The sequence below is a fragment of the Leptopilina heterotoma genome, unplaced genomic scaffold (genome assembly GCF_015476425.1).
Source record: "Leptopilina heterotoma isolate Lh14 unplaced genomic scaffold, ASM1547642v1 Lhet_15, whole genome shotgun sequence".
Taxonomy (NCBI): Eukaryota; Metazoa; Arthropoda; class Insecta; order Hymenoptera; family Figitidae; genus Leptopilina; species Leptopilina heterotoma.
This window is the reverse complement of record NW_025110867.1, coordinates 1,665,672-1,679,010: the sequence shown is the minus strand read 5'-3', so window position 1 is coordinate 1,679,010 and position 13,339 is coordinate 1,665,672. Positions and strand designations below refer to the sequence as shown.

The 13,339-nt window shown below is 29.6% G+C and overlaps 1 protein-coding gene across 1 annotated transcript; it reads left to right on the top strand.

Moving 5' to 3' along the window:
- The first annotated feature begins 558 nt into the window (after positions 1–558).
- On the top strand, positions 559–12,503 carry LOC122498502. The gene is made up of 2 exons (XM_043606263.1): positions 559–566; positions 10,422–12,503. The coding sequence occupies exons 1-2, from the start codon at positions 564–566 to the stop codon at positions 12,267–12,269; spliced, it is 1,851 nt and encodes a 616-aa protein (XP_043462198.1). The 5' UTR covers positions 559–563; the 3' UTR covers positions 12,270–12,503.
- The last annotated feature ends 836 nt before the right edge of the window (positions 12,504–13,339 follow it).

Genomic DNA, 13,339 nt, shown 5'->3' with positions numbered 1-13,339 from the left:
TTCTTTTGTTTTTAGTATTTACCTGCATTAAATTGAAAATATTAACCTAAATAACTATCAAATTAATATATATATTTATTATTAAAATGTGCAGATTATTATTTTTTAAACAGTGTAATTGTATTATGAATTAAGTGGATGATATTAGTGTATATATTTAATAAAAAAATCTAACGCGAAACAAATATAACCAATCAATTGATGCAACGCAAAGACAATCTTTTAAAAGAAGAAAAACTTTAATATTTTGAACAATTAATTTTGCGCAACTTGAATTCTTACTCCTGAGTACGAAATAAAGTAAGTTCAATAGAAAAAACCATATTATTTAAAAAAAAATAAGTTAAAAAATCGAACTTCAAAAGTAGCACTTTCAGAAGAATCACCCATATAAGAGATATGCTAGCACGTATATGTAGCTAGTGTGCTAGTCATGAAAAGTTATAAACTTTTTAATAACTTTTATTTTATGATATTTTTATTTTGAAACTCCAAAGCTTATCTCATCTGCGTAAAGAATGCAAATAATAAACAAAATTAGAAATAAGGAACACTGGATCGTGATGGTAGTTATCAAACATAGTTTTTTTAATAATACAAAAGTCATTAATTAGAAATTTTTTCATTGATTGTATATAACTTATTTTGCACTTTTAAATACACGGAAGAAATACAGTGAACTTGAAATTCGAGAAGTAGTATATGACTTATTGCACCAGGCAAATACGCTTTTTTACAGAAATACTGGTCGTTTCCAACACTTAAGAACTAAGTACCCGATTACATCTAGGATAAAATACAGTTTCTCTTATTACTAAATAGAATTTGTCTAACGAATCAGTACCATTTGACAAAATTTTCAGTATTTTCGAGTATGAAAGGTTTAATGTATTGTCCTAAAATTTTGCCTTCATTATCATGCATATCGAAGTAATCAAACAATAACATTTTGTGCATCCATTTTAATGTCTTTGATATTCAGTAATAACATTTTTTTCATATTCTCAATGTAATCCGACTTTGCATTTATATGTTTAAGCATACCTTCTATATAATTAAATTTTAAAAAGTAAAAGAATTTAATGAACTGAAAAATATTCGAATTCATACAAAAATATTTTAAACTATCATTGTCCGTGATATTTATTGATGTTATGTTTTTATAAGCATAGATTGTATGAGAAATAAAATATGATAAAAATCTCTTATTTCAGTTATGCTGAAATCAATGTTAATTCTTTTATTTATTTCCTGCAGAAATGAACACTGGAATTCATTAAGTATAAATAATCTGTTTGATAAGAAATTTGTTGTCTTCTTAAAAAATCATAAAATTTCTGTACATATTCAATTGAATTATTTTCTTTATAATGTGAATGGGGATTAATAATAAATTCTAGTAATCTATCGTAAAAAGTAGCATATAGGGGAGAGTAGGCTACATTGAACCAGCGTCAACAGTGAACCACTTCAATTTTCTGAGAAATGACTGAGTGAAATTTTTTCTTATTTAATATATAAGTTAGTTTTACTGAAACAGACTATGTCCAAAAATTTCCGGCACGTAGGTTTATTATTTATAAAGAATAACTAAAAAAACTGTTTTTCACGTACAAAACAAAAAATTTTGTGGAAATATAATCAAGTTTTTCTTTAAATAGGAAGTTTTAAAAATTAATAAACTTGTGATTTATTTCGCTTAGGGTGTCAACTTCAATATTCCGATGTAATAAAGAATTTAAAATCTTAAATAAATTTATTATAAACAATTTTTGTTGTGAATGTCATGTGTATACAGTGAGTGCGGCATCATTGAACCAGCCGAAAAGCAAAGAATTTTCAATTTTAAGAGTTGTAAAGTTGTCTGCTCTACTAATTAGTAAGAAAAATGCTAGAAGACATGCTTTCATCACAATTGTCAACGAGATAAACTTAAACTGTCACTTCTGCTACGAAATCTGACATCGAAATATATTAATATCCTATATTAACAAATAATAACTATTTCACAACAATTTTTTATTTTTTGAGTGGAAAATAAGATTTTTTACAATATGTAAGTTGTAGTGTTTTATTAGAGGTGATTCAATGTAGACACAGATCCTTCAAAGTAAGAAAAGTGTAACTGGTTAGAAAAAAATTAAATTTTATTATTTAATCATAATAGTTTGTGTTTGTAACATGTGTATTAACTAAAGGAGTACTTCAGTTTTATTTTGATACAAAAACCTGATCAAAATTTGAAAAATTTAATTAGTTCTTGGACTTTAGAAAAATCAGTCAGAGAAGCAGGCGCAAGGCGCCTACATCATAGGGTTTCGTGGCCTAAAATGACAAAAAAATAAACAAATAATAATTTTTTTAAGAAATTTTTTTTGTACTTAAGATTGAAATTTTTTTTTATTACCATAGTAACGGTTGTCATGGCAACCATTACTATATCAACGGTTGCCATGGCAACTATTAAAATAGCAACGGTTGCCATGACAATGATTATTATGGCAACCATTAACATAGCAACGGTTGCCATGGCAACGGTTGTTATGTTGTCTTAAGACATAAGACATAAGACATAAGACATAAGACATAAGACATAAGACATAAGACATAAGACATAAGACATAAGACATAAGACATAAGACATAAGACATAAGACATAAGACATAAGACATAAGACATAAGACATAAGACATAAGACATAAGACATAAGACATAAGACATAAGACTTAAGACTTAAGACTTAAGACTTAAGACTTAAGACTTAAGACTTAAGACTTAAGACTTAAGACATAAGACTTAAGAGTTAATACTTAAGAACTTCTTATACCGAAGTCTCGCTATAAGACTTAAAACTTAAGACGTAAGAACTACGGACGGACACCGAAGTCTCGCTATAAGGGTTTTGGCCCTTGGCCACGAAACTCTAAAAAACCCGGTTCAATGTAGCCTACCCTCCCCTACTGAAAAATATTTTGAATAGCGCGTCTGTGAAATTCTTAATGCAGATTAATTAAATATATGGGACTGAGAAAGCGGTTCGTACAGTTTATTGTAAATAAGTGACAGTTGTCTGGTAGAGCAGGAATGACTAACTCATTGTAACCAATACTATTCAGTTCATTGGGAAAGAAAGAATTGGAAAAGCTTGCCAAATAAAATACAACTCTTGAATAAAATCTCTAATACTAGAACAACTTCTGCGCGCTATGCGCGCCCATTCGTTGTTTTTTAACTATAAAAGGCTATGCTTCTTTCAAACAAAAACGCTTTAAATGAGCACTTTAATTTTTTTAATATGGAAATAATTTAAAAATATCACACGAATCCCACAATACATTTAAGTAATTTTCATATGCTTTAATATCTTGAAAATGTTCACATAAAATATTTCGAATATCCAGTAGAGCGAAGAATTCTAATATCCTACAGATATCGTAGAATATCTGAGGTATCTCCTATAGACATCTTGAGATTATTCATTAGTCTTTGGAAATTAAGATATCAATTAGATGTAATAATGTTATTTATGGACGTCCTTCAAATATATCCTAAAGATATTCTAATTGTATAGAAATGGGGAACATCCAGAGTATTCTTAAATATCACCTCAGTAACACATGACATTACAGTAATGTGACCGTAATGTTCCATGTAATGTTATTAATATACCAATGTAACATTAAATTGAAATTTCAATAACATTAACTATATGTCCACCCCAATGTGATATTTTGAGTTATTGCAGTTACATTACATGGTAATATTACCGTAATATTGCAGTAATGTGAAAATATTATCGCAAAGAAAGATAAAAACAATTCTTTGTAAATGGAATTCGGTGATCTTTTTTCGTATCATTACGGTGACATTACTGTAACACTACTGTAATAATACCTAGTATATATTTTATATATACAAGAAATCCCACCCGACAGTGCTACGAACGCTACCAAAAAGGGAACAAAAATGTCGTAGCATGACTGCGCGCGCGCACAAAGATGTATTTTCGTGTTAATTATTTAATTTAAAATAAAAAAAATGTATTAATAAACAAAATCTTTTTTTTTAATAAAACTGTATTTCAATGTTTTTTCTCTAGCTTTAAATTAACATTAATTTTCTAATCTAATTAAATTAACACAACAATGTACCAATAGCAAGCGTTGTCGCCGATACTTTTAGCCAATAGCGAGCGTTATCATCGAATTCTAACCAATGACGAGCGTTATCATCTTAGCAAGAACCAATAACAAGCATTTTCATCGAATTTTAGCCAATGCCAAGCGTTATCATCGTATCTTGACCAATAGCAAGCGGTATCATGTCATAAAAATAGCATATTTCTTATATGTATAGGAATCTTGTACTCGAAATAGGTAAGGGAGAGACAGTACGGTCGATCCACCTTTACGGTTGGGCCACCTCGGGTTTCTTAGTTGTAACCCAGTAATAAGTGGTGAATTAAAGTGGATTGGTACTTTCATGCCCTTAAATTTGTTGTGGAGTTAATGCCTTTTAATTAACATTGAATTCTTTAAAGGGCATTAAAGGGGTTTCAAATTCTGGTCACGTGGTTACAATGAATTCAATTGGATAGAAATTATCAATTTAACAATAGAAAAAGAATTCATTAAGATTGCGGACAAAAACGGAATTGTTTTGGAATTTAAGAGCATAAAAGTGCCAATCCACTTTAATCCACCTCTTATTACTGGGAACACAATAGCGCCATTTACCATCGCATGTAAATATTTGTTAGTAAGTATAAATAAAGTAAGTTGATGAAATTTATTCATTAGAGAGTGCTTTAATACTTTGGTATGTTATTTGGTTTTTATATCGTTCGTCGAAATATCTACTGTCGGTCAATGGATACACATAATAATAACTATCAGTGGATTGAAGTAGATAAAACTGTTTTATTATTTCATCATACACAAACTGATTTGTATGATGAAGATCTTCTCTTTTTCTTTTTGGTTCTACTCTTTTGCCTGCTATAGGTGCAATTTACCGTACCCCTGTCAGCATACTATTAGCTACGATTATTACTAATCTCTTGAATTGTATCTCATGAAGTAAGGTTCCTCCAAAGAGAGTTAAATCTTTCATTTAGAATGTCTTTTTTTAACTTTTCGAGTTGGATTAAGATGAAATCAATTTCCACTAAATATTCATATTGATACAATGACATCAAACTGTTGAACCACATCAGTTGTTTGACCAATAATTTATTGATAAGTTGTTGTAGAGTATTTGTCCACGCAGATATGTTGTAGGATGTAATACCTGATATATCTTTTATAAAACAAAATAATTTAAATATATATTTTGTGCTGATTTTTACAAATGTTGACAAATGAATTATCATTCACATTCACTAAAAATAGGGTTTCCTTAATCCAGTTTAAATAATTATTTCCAGTAAAAGGGTGCTTTATATTCTGATCGTTAATATTATCGTAGAAAATGTCTTTTGTAACGACAACTACATTTCTTGACTTAAAACACTTATTTAGGCTTCTTTCGAAAATACTTTTCTTTTTACTATCATCAGAATTGTTATTATTTTTTTGAATTTGTTGCAGTAATGTGTTAAAATGCATTAAAAAACTTTCGGTTTCAGAATTAATGTTAAATCCAATCGAATCACAAGCGTAATCATTGTCGAATGCTTTTCGGGATATATACTTTGTTTTTTCTCCAAACAATAAATTGTTTTCGCAATAGGAATAATTCGGAAAAACTCTCACCTGTCTGTATTTTTTTATTAACGTATTCTACCAGAGAGCAATTTGTGCAACTTGGTTTTAGAGGAACTAAAATATCTTCATAAAAAGGATACTCTTTCTTTACGTTAACAAAATCAAACGTTACAACAAACTGATTAACTTAATAGCATTTTTTATAGTATATAGTGAAAGAATTGTCCAGAATGTTTCCAGGGTAAACAAAGTAGTACACTTTGTCAGCTTCAAACAAATAAAGATTTTCCGATATCATATTATACATTTTACTCCCATAATTGTCATTCTTTATTATATTAGCGTATGTTATTCTTTTGCTCTGAGATATATTTCTAACTCTGTTTATTCCGTCATTAAATTCACGTGCTATAGTTACTATTAATGGTTTATAATTTTTTTGAAATAGCGCTTGAACAAATAGAAGAGAGTAATCGTAAAAAGTACAAATATCATCATCAGGCATGGACATTCCTTCCTTTTCTTCTACATGTGAAATACCAATTTTGACAAGTATTCATAAATTTTTTGCACCTAATCATACAGAGAATGAAATCTCTTCTCTCATGTACTGAGAAAACAATTCATTTGAATCAAACATATTTAAATTTAATTGGACAGATTTTTAAATCCTTTCAAGATTTAATATATTTAATTCAAAGATGAAGTAGGCCCAGCTTAAAATCTCCGTAAAGGATCCTCAAAGATTCCCTAATGGATCCTGTGCAGTTCCTGTACAAGATATTGGGACAAGGTTCCTGCGTAGGAACCTCCATAATAACCCGTGTGGGAACCTTGATTGTTGGGGTCCCTTGACGGTTACCGCGTGGAAAACTTAACATTAGATTTTTCACAAAAATTTTCCCTCTTATGGACCTGCATGGGATTTCTTATGGACATCTACACGAGAAAGCTTTTATTGCTATCGTTGATGGAACCTATGTAGGTTCCAATTTTTGTGTGAAATCTGATGTTAAAAACCAGTGAGGAACACCGACAATTAAGGTTCTCACACGGGTCCTTATACAGGTTCCTACGCAGGAACCTTGTCCCAATATCTGGTAAGGGATCCGTTCGAGATCCCGTACAGGACAAGTCAAGGGCCGCGTGCAAGCGACATCCTCGGGCTGCTTTATTATTTATTTAAACCCATCAAACTTGTCAGGCCTTCTCTGAAACTTTTTGTAAAACCTTTTTAGCATTTTCAGGTATGTTTAAAAAAATATTATACCCAAAGTTAAAAAACTTAATTTCTTTATAAATTTTTTTTATTTTTTAATAAAAAATTTAAAAGAATTTTTTTACCATTATTCAAAAGTAGAAATAAAAAAAACTTTTTTTCTCTTGTCAAAAAATGAAAAGAAACAATATTTTTCGAGTCTCCAAAAATAGTACGTATCTGTTTTTTTCAATAAAGAAAAGAAAAAAATATATTTTTTGCCAATTTTAAAAGGTCGACTGAAATTTTACGTGGAATTGACCATATATATTGTAACGCGGCATTTTGTTGTCCGCGTACAAATGAACTTTTTTGTCAATAATAAACTGAAAAATTCTATATTAATCACGCCAAATCGGGAATCACCGATTGTTTTCTCCTTCCGAGAAATATTACTTTTATTTATCCACTTTTGTAAATTTTCTTTTATTAAATCTTGTAATTTTTGCGAACCGTCAGATCACTGGTCAAAGCAACTAATTAATAATATGAAAACTGATACTTCGATTTATCATTTCATGTAAAAATTAACACTGCGAGTTCCTGATTTCCTAACTTCCGGATCACTTCCCAGTCGTTACTGCAAAGGAGGTCAGCAAGGGAAGTGTTTCCTGGCATTTATGATTAGAAGTGAATCCCGATCATATTAGAGTGTCAGGAAAACGAAAATTCATCGACAGGGCATCAGCTGTCAAAACACTGGTCACAGCCATCTTGTTGACCAGACGTCGTCGCGTAGTGCCCCTAGCGGAGACTAAATGAACATTTTTGTGAACTCTTTCCGACAGTCGGTAAATTACCTTTTACTGACTGGCGCGCATCGATTACCATCGGAAAATCTTTTTATTGAGTGCGAGTGAGACTTACCATGTAGCCGAGAACATAGAGATATTATAAATAGAGTGGGGAAGGTATAGGCGGCAGCGTGTGGGGGAAGTGTCCTGCCATAAACAGAATGGGTTGGAGGGAGAAAGAAGATTTAACACCAGTATCTGTCCTTCAATGAGCTCCAGCGCAAGAGAGACACCTACTGGTGCTAAATCTTCTTTCTCTTTCTATCAAGCGGACGCATACATGCAAACCATCCCCACTCTATTTATATTATCTCTATGGCCGAGAAGCGCATCGGTTTAGGCGTCCCCGTCGGCCATTTAATCATTCTCAGTTTGGTTTGGCGTTCATAAAAGTGACAGGTCGCATTAGACCTGTCACCTGTCTGTTTTTCTAAAAACTAATTAATAAAGTAATCTTGTGTTTTTCACCTGCGAAGATGAGTCAGGGAACCATGAGGGACGTCGGCGTATCTCCGGTGAGTTTTAAAATAATTGAATGTGTTGTCTCCTGACGATTATTGATCGAAATAAAATGTGTTTCATTTGGCTTTGTTTTACGACATTTCTGTACATTTTGAACAGGTCCCGTCTGGACCTGTAATTTTCTTGTTTATTAAACCAAAGTCTTTATCAAACCAGTCCGTTTTTTTAAATGTTTCGGTAGACATTTTTAAAGTCCTATAACAATAGTTTCAAATGTAGGTTATGTCAACAAACCATTGTTAACAGTTTAGAAGCGAAAATAAAAAAATGTTAACAAAATTTTCAACGAAATTCCCGTTAAATTTTAAACTTATATTGCAACCCCTGCTTTAACAATAGACCCGAAAGCCTATTGTTGTATGGGATTATAATTTTATGGCTTAAAAAGTTTACAATTTAAATAATTCAATTTTCAAAACAAAAAAATTTGAATCTGTGATGTTTTATGATTACAAATATCTAAAATTTATTATAAAAAATGTTTAATTAAAAAAGTTATAAACTATCTCGCAAACTCTAATTGTTACGTAAAAACGAATATTATTTTCAAAAATTGACAACTGCTCGCACTCGTTACGAAATAATACTATTTCTACATTACTTAAAAATTAAAGAAAAACTAAAATTTTAATTCTGTGACAACTTTTTCTAAACTCACTATTGTCAGACTTATTAGGTACTAAGTATAGATTTAATTTTACAAATAAAAAATTCGAAAATTCATAACTTGAAAAATTGTGCAATTATACAAAAATAAAAAAATACGTGTTTCATATTTTTTTAAAGGAGAAAAATATATGTTTAACGGATTTTAAAATGTCATAGGTCAATTTCACGTCAAATAGTCCATACCATAAGGAAGTTAAAAATGTAACTTTCAATTGATCGTTATTCAAATAATTCGTTTATTGATTGAGTAGGTTAGACTGATATTTTACATATTTTTTTTACAATTCTTCTTGCATTATTATTACAACATTTCTTTTCAAAGTAAACGTTATTATTATTATTTTTAAAATTACATGCTCTTGCGAGAAAATAAGTACCTACACATTTATATATATTATAAAATATACTAGAAAGAAAATTGTATCAACACGAAAAAATGCAGTAAGGAATAAATAAATATTAAAGTACCTATTATTATTAATGTTTACATTTATTTTATTTTCTTGGTAAAAATAAGTTTTAAAATTCATGTATAACAAAATTTGACATTTTAAACTTACCGATCGTCAAAGAAATTTGTTCTAAAACACGTTCCGCCATCAATTTGTCAACAAATTCAAAAGTATTTAAAAGTAAAAGTTAAAAATTTGTGTGTCTGTTTTAGTTAAAAACAAACATTTTAATATTTAAATATCAAATAATTTTATATTGTTTTGGCTGATTCTATAAAACAAACATCTCGAAAGCTGCACAAAATTAGTCATTTTTCGGACAAAAAGCATTGCGTAAACGAGCGTAAGTTATTAGCTCAGTATATTTCTTCCCAGAAGGCATAAGGACATAGGTTTTATATCTTTTAGATGTATATGTATATTCATTTAAAGACCCAAAACCTATGTCATACTTAAAGATGTCTGCAGAACATAGATTCTCTTTTAGATATTCTTTCAAGAAACCTGAATGTCTAAGAGTTATCCTAAAGACGTCTTTAAGAAAAAAAAGATAACTGGGACGTTCCATGATCATGGCAAACTTTGAATCTCAGATTTTCTTCATACTTTGCAATTTGGTTGTTGTAGGGGTCATTTATAAGTTGTGAAAATAGATTTGCAAAATTTCAATTATTTTTCAAGATATTGTTGTTTAAACTTTTGGGGCATTTTTTCTTCAGCAATTTTTTTTCTAAAACTACAATAGTTAGAAAAAAATGTTCAATATAAAAATTGTAGGGGAATTATTAAATTTTAATAATATTTTATTGGAAAATAAATTATTCATTTTTTTATCAGTAAAATTTCATGGAGAATCAGTAAAAACCACTGATTGTCAGTATTAAAAATTACATTGCTTCATCAAAGAAAACTTGCCCACTTGATTGAAATCAGTGAAATTTTCACTGATTCAGATTTAGAATAAGAATGTATATAGATATCCATGTAAACTTGTCATCTTACTTCTTTTTTTTATTTGCAGGTAACAATGAAGTTACAGTTTTATAAACTGAAGATACTGATTCTGTTTTTGATTTGTTTTGAAACCAAATCTAACTCCGAAGACTGTAATTCATTTAATTGTGTAGTAACAAATTATTTGCAAAGGGATAGTGAAATAAAACAAGTATTACTATTTGTAAATGTCACCAGAATAAGCAACGAGTGTACACGTAATATACCAACAATACTGATTGACGATCAAAATATTACAAAAGATCATTTTTTAACTCGTATAAACAAACAATTCTTTGAAATTCCTAGATCAACCCTGTTTGTCATATCCTGTTTTAATTACGATGATGCCCTTACTGCAGTTTCGAAAATTGTAACTTTTTTGACTATCTGTGCTCCTTTCAAAATAAGGCCTAAGGTTTTAATTATTGAGAAACAAAGGATAAACTGCAAAAAAGTACTTCGACTTATGTGGTCAAAAAATTTTCTGGATGTAACTGTCCTAAGAATTTACTTTAAACATAGCAAATCAGTTTCTTTTTTATCTACCAAGAGCGACTTTATCACACAGCAATTGTTTTTAAATCCATTTTCTGCAAAATTTGTAAACGTTACTGTCTCCTCTAAAGTAAACTTATTTCCGGACAAACTGAAAAATTTGCATGGATATCCTCTAAAAATTGCATTTTTTCATTATCCACCATACGTTAATATCTTTCGAAACTCAACAGGTCACGTTACATATTTAGATGGCTTTGATGTAGTTAATGTCAAAGCACTAGCAAAAGCTAAAAATTTTAGAATGGTTGAAAAAATATCAGAAAGAACTACATGGCCTGTGTTCAACTGCATAAAGGAAAAAAACATAGATATGTTTTTAGATTTAATGTACAATGAAATTCAATTTATTGGCGATCAGTCCGGTAGACCAGCTGGATGTCTCTCAAAACTTATTGAATTAAGTCATTTTTATCAAAACATATATCACTACGCATTGGTTCCAAAATCTAGAGAGAAAAGTAGTAATTTGATAAACAAATGGGATGTTTTTAGTGTCGTAACCTTTATTTACCTACTACTTTCAGTTTGGATTGTAGCTAAACTTCTGCAATTTAATCCAATAAATTGGCAAATAGCGTATCTATTGCAATTGTCACTTGGATGGAATACGCCAAATGAGCCAAAACGTTTAATTGAAAGAATAGTAATGGGTTCAATGATTATAAATTGCTTTTTCTATTCGTCAGAAATTTATTCAACTTTTACATCTACCAGCATTCCATCAATGCCATCTGATGAAATAGAAACATTAGACGATTTATTTGCGTCAAATTTAAGCTTACATGTATTTCCTAACATTTATCTGGCAGTGTCTCGAGATGCTACAGGCAATGCCAAAAAATTCTATGATAGAGCTGTAGTAACGACTGCACGTGATGAGGAATGTATTGAATATTTGTTAAAGCATAGAAATATATCATGTATGATTAGACATGCTAAAGCGCAGTTAGCAGCCATCAAGTACAGAAATGAATACGGACAGCCACTGACAAAGGTTTTAAAAGAGTACTTATCTTTTCTCCCTAGTACATTTTACATGGAAGAAGGATCCCCTTACGTTAAATCTGTTGAAGAATATCTAATAAAAATAGGAGAAGCTGGCATATTTAGTCAATGGTCAAAAGAGTATTTGGGTTCAAAATCGACTATTCTAGCAGATACATCTGAAGATTTAGTTATGGAAACTATAGAAATCAATAAGCTGTTAAAAAGAAATATTCTCTTTGTCTTAGTGATAGGTTGTGCTTGTTCCACGTTAATGTTTGCTGGAGAAGTGATTTTTCACTTCTGTCATAGACGAATTCAATCACGATAGTCTTTATAAACTCCACTGTTTGAAATTAAATAATTATATCACTATACAAAAAATTGTTTTCGTAAACTATAATTTTCTACACTGAGAGACATTTTAGACTGCAGCAGAGTAACGCACGTGGCAGCAGCGGCGTTGCTATTGCTGTCCGATAAGTACTGAGGATTTTATATGGCGATTTCATTTATTTGTTTAATTTGTTTTATTATATCGCAGTTATTGAAATTCATTTTTATTGTATTAATTTGTCTATGAATATTTATGTGTGTATGTTGTATTTTATTCATTTTTCTAATCAATTTTTATCATCATTGATCTATTTAATTGTTATTTATTGACGATCATAATTTACTAGTAGTTATTTTATGTAAAGGGACTGCAGCCCAATTTCTTGATATTATTCATAAAAATTCGATCGACTCGATTACACATAAAAATTTGATTTATTTTATTTTTGAATTAAATTTTACAACTGTTTTTTTAAGATTAATTATATAAACTAAATTTTAATTGTAACTGATAAACAAAAATAATAGTTCGGTTACAATTTTTTCTTTTTTTGTAGTAGGTCGTCATTTTTTTATTTTCAATCTAAAAATCTGAATCATTAAGGGGGTAACAAAAAAATCCTAAATTTATAATTATTTTACACTGGACAAGTATTCCTCACGATGCCATGTAATTAAAATAAAAATACATTATGTAACAAATTAAAATTTTTTATTCAGTGTATTTTTAAACAAACAGTGAACAAAGAAATATTAAATTTTAAAATTTCTGTTGAGACCCAAGATAATTATTTTCAGTTTAATTGTTTACTTAAAACGTGCTCGCCTTAGAATATTTAGGATTAATTTTATTACACTATTTCTTTAAAGATTCGAAAACATATCGTCCAAAAGTATCAGGACGATTACATTCGACTCTATGAAAAAACATGCCATCACTTTTTCAATCATATCTCGGAAATAAAAGGAGGTAAAAAAAACTTAAATACGGTTAGAAAGCTGATTAAATTTTCCGTAAAATGAGCCATCTTTGAAGTCATTTCGTTAATTATTTTTTAAGTTGTA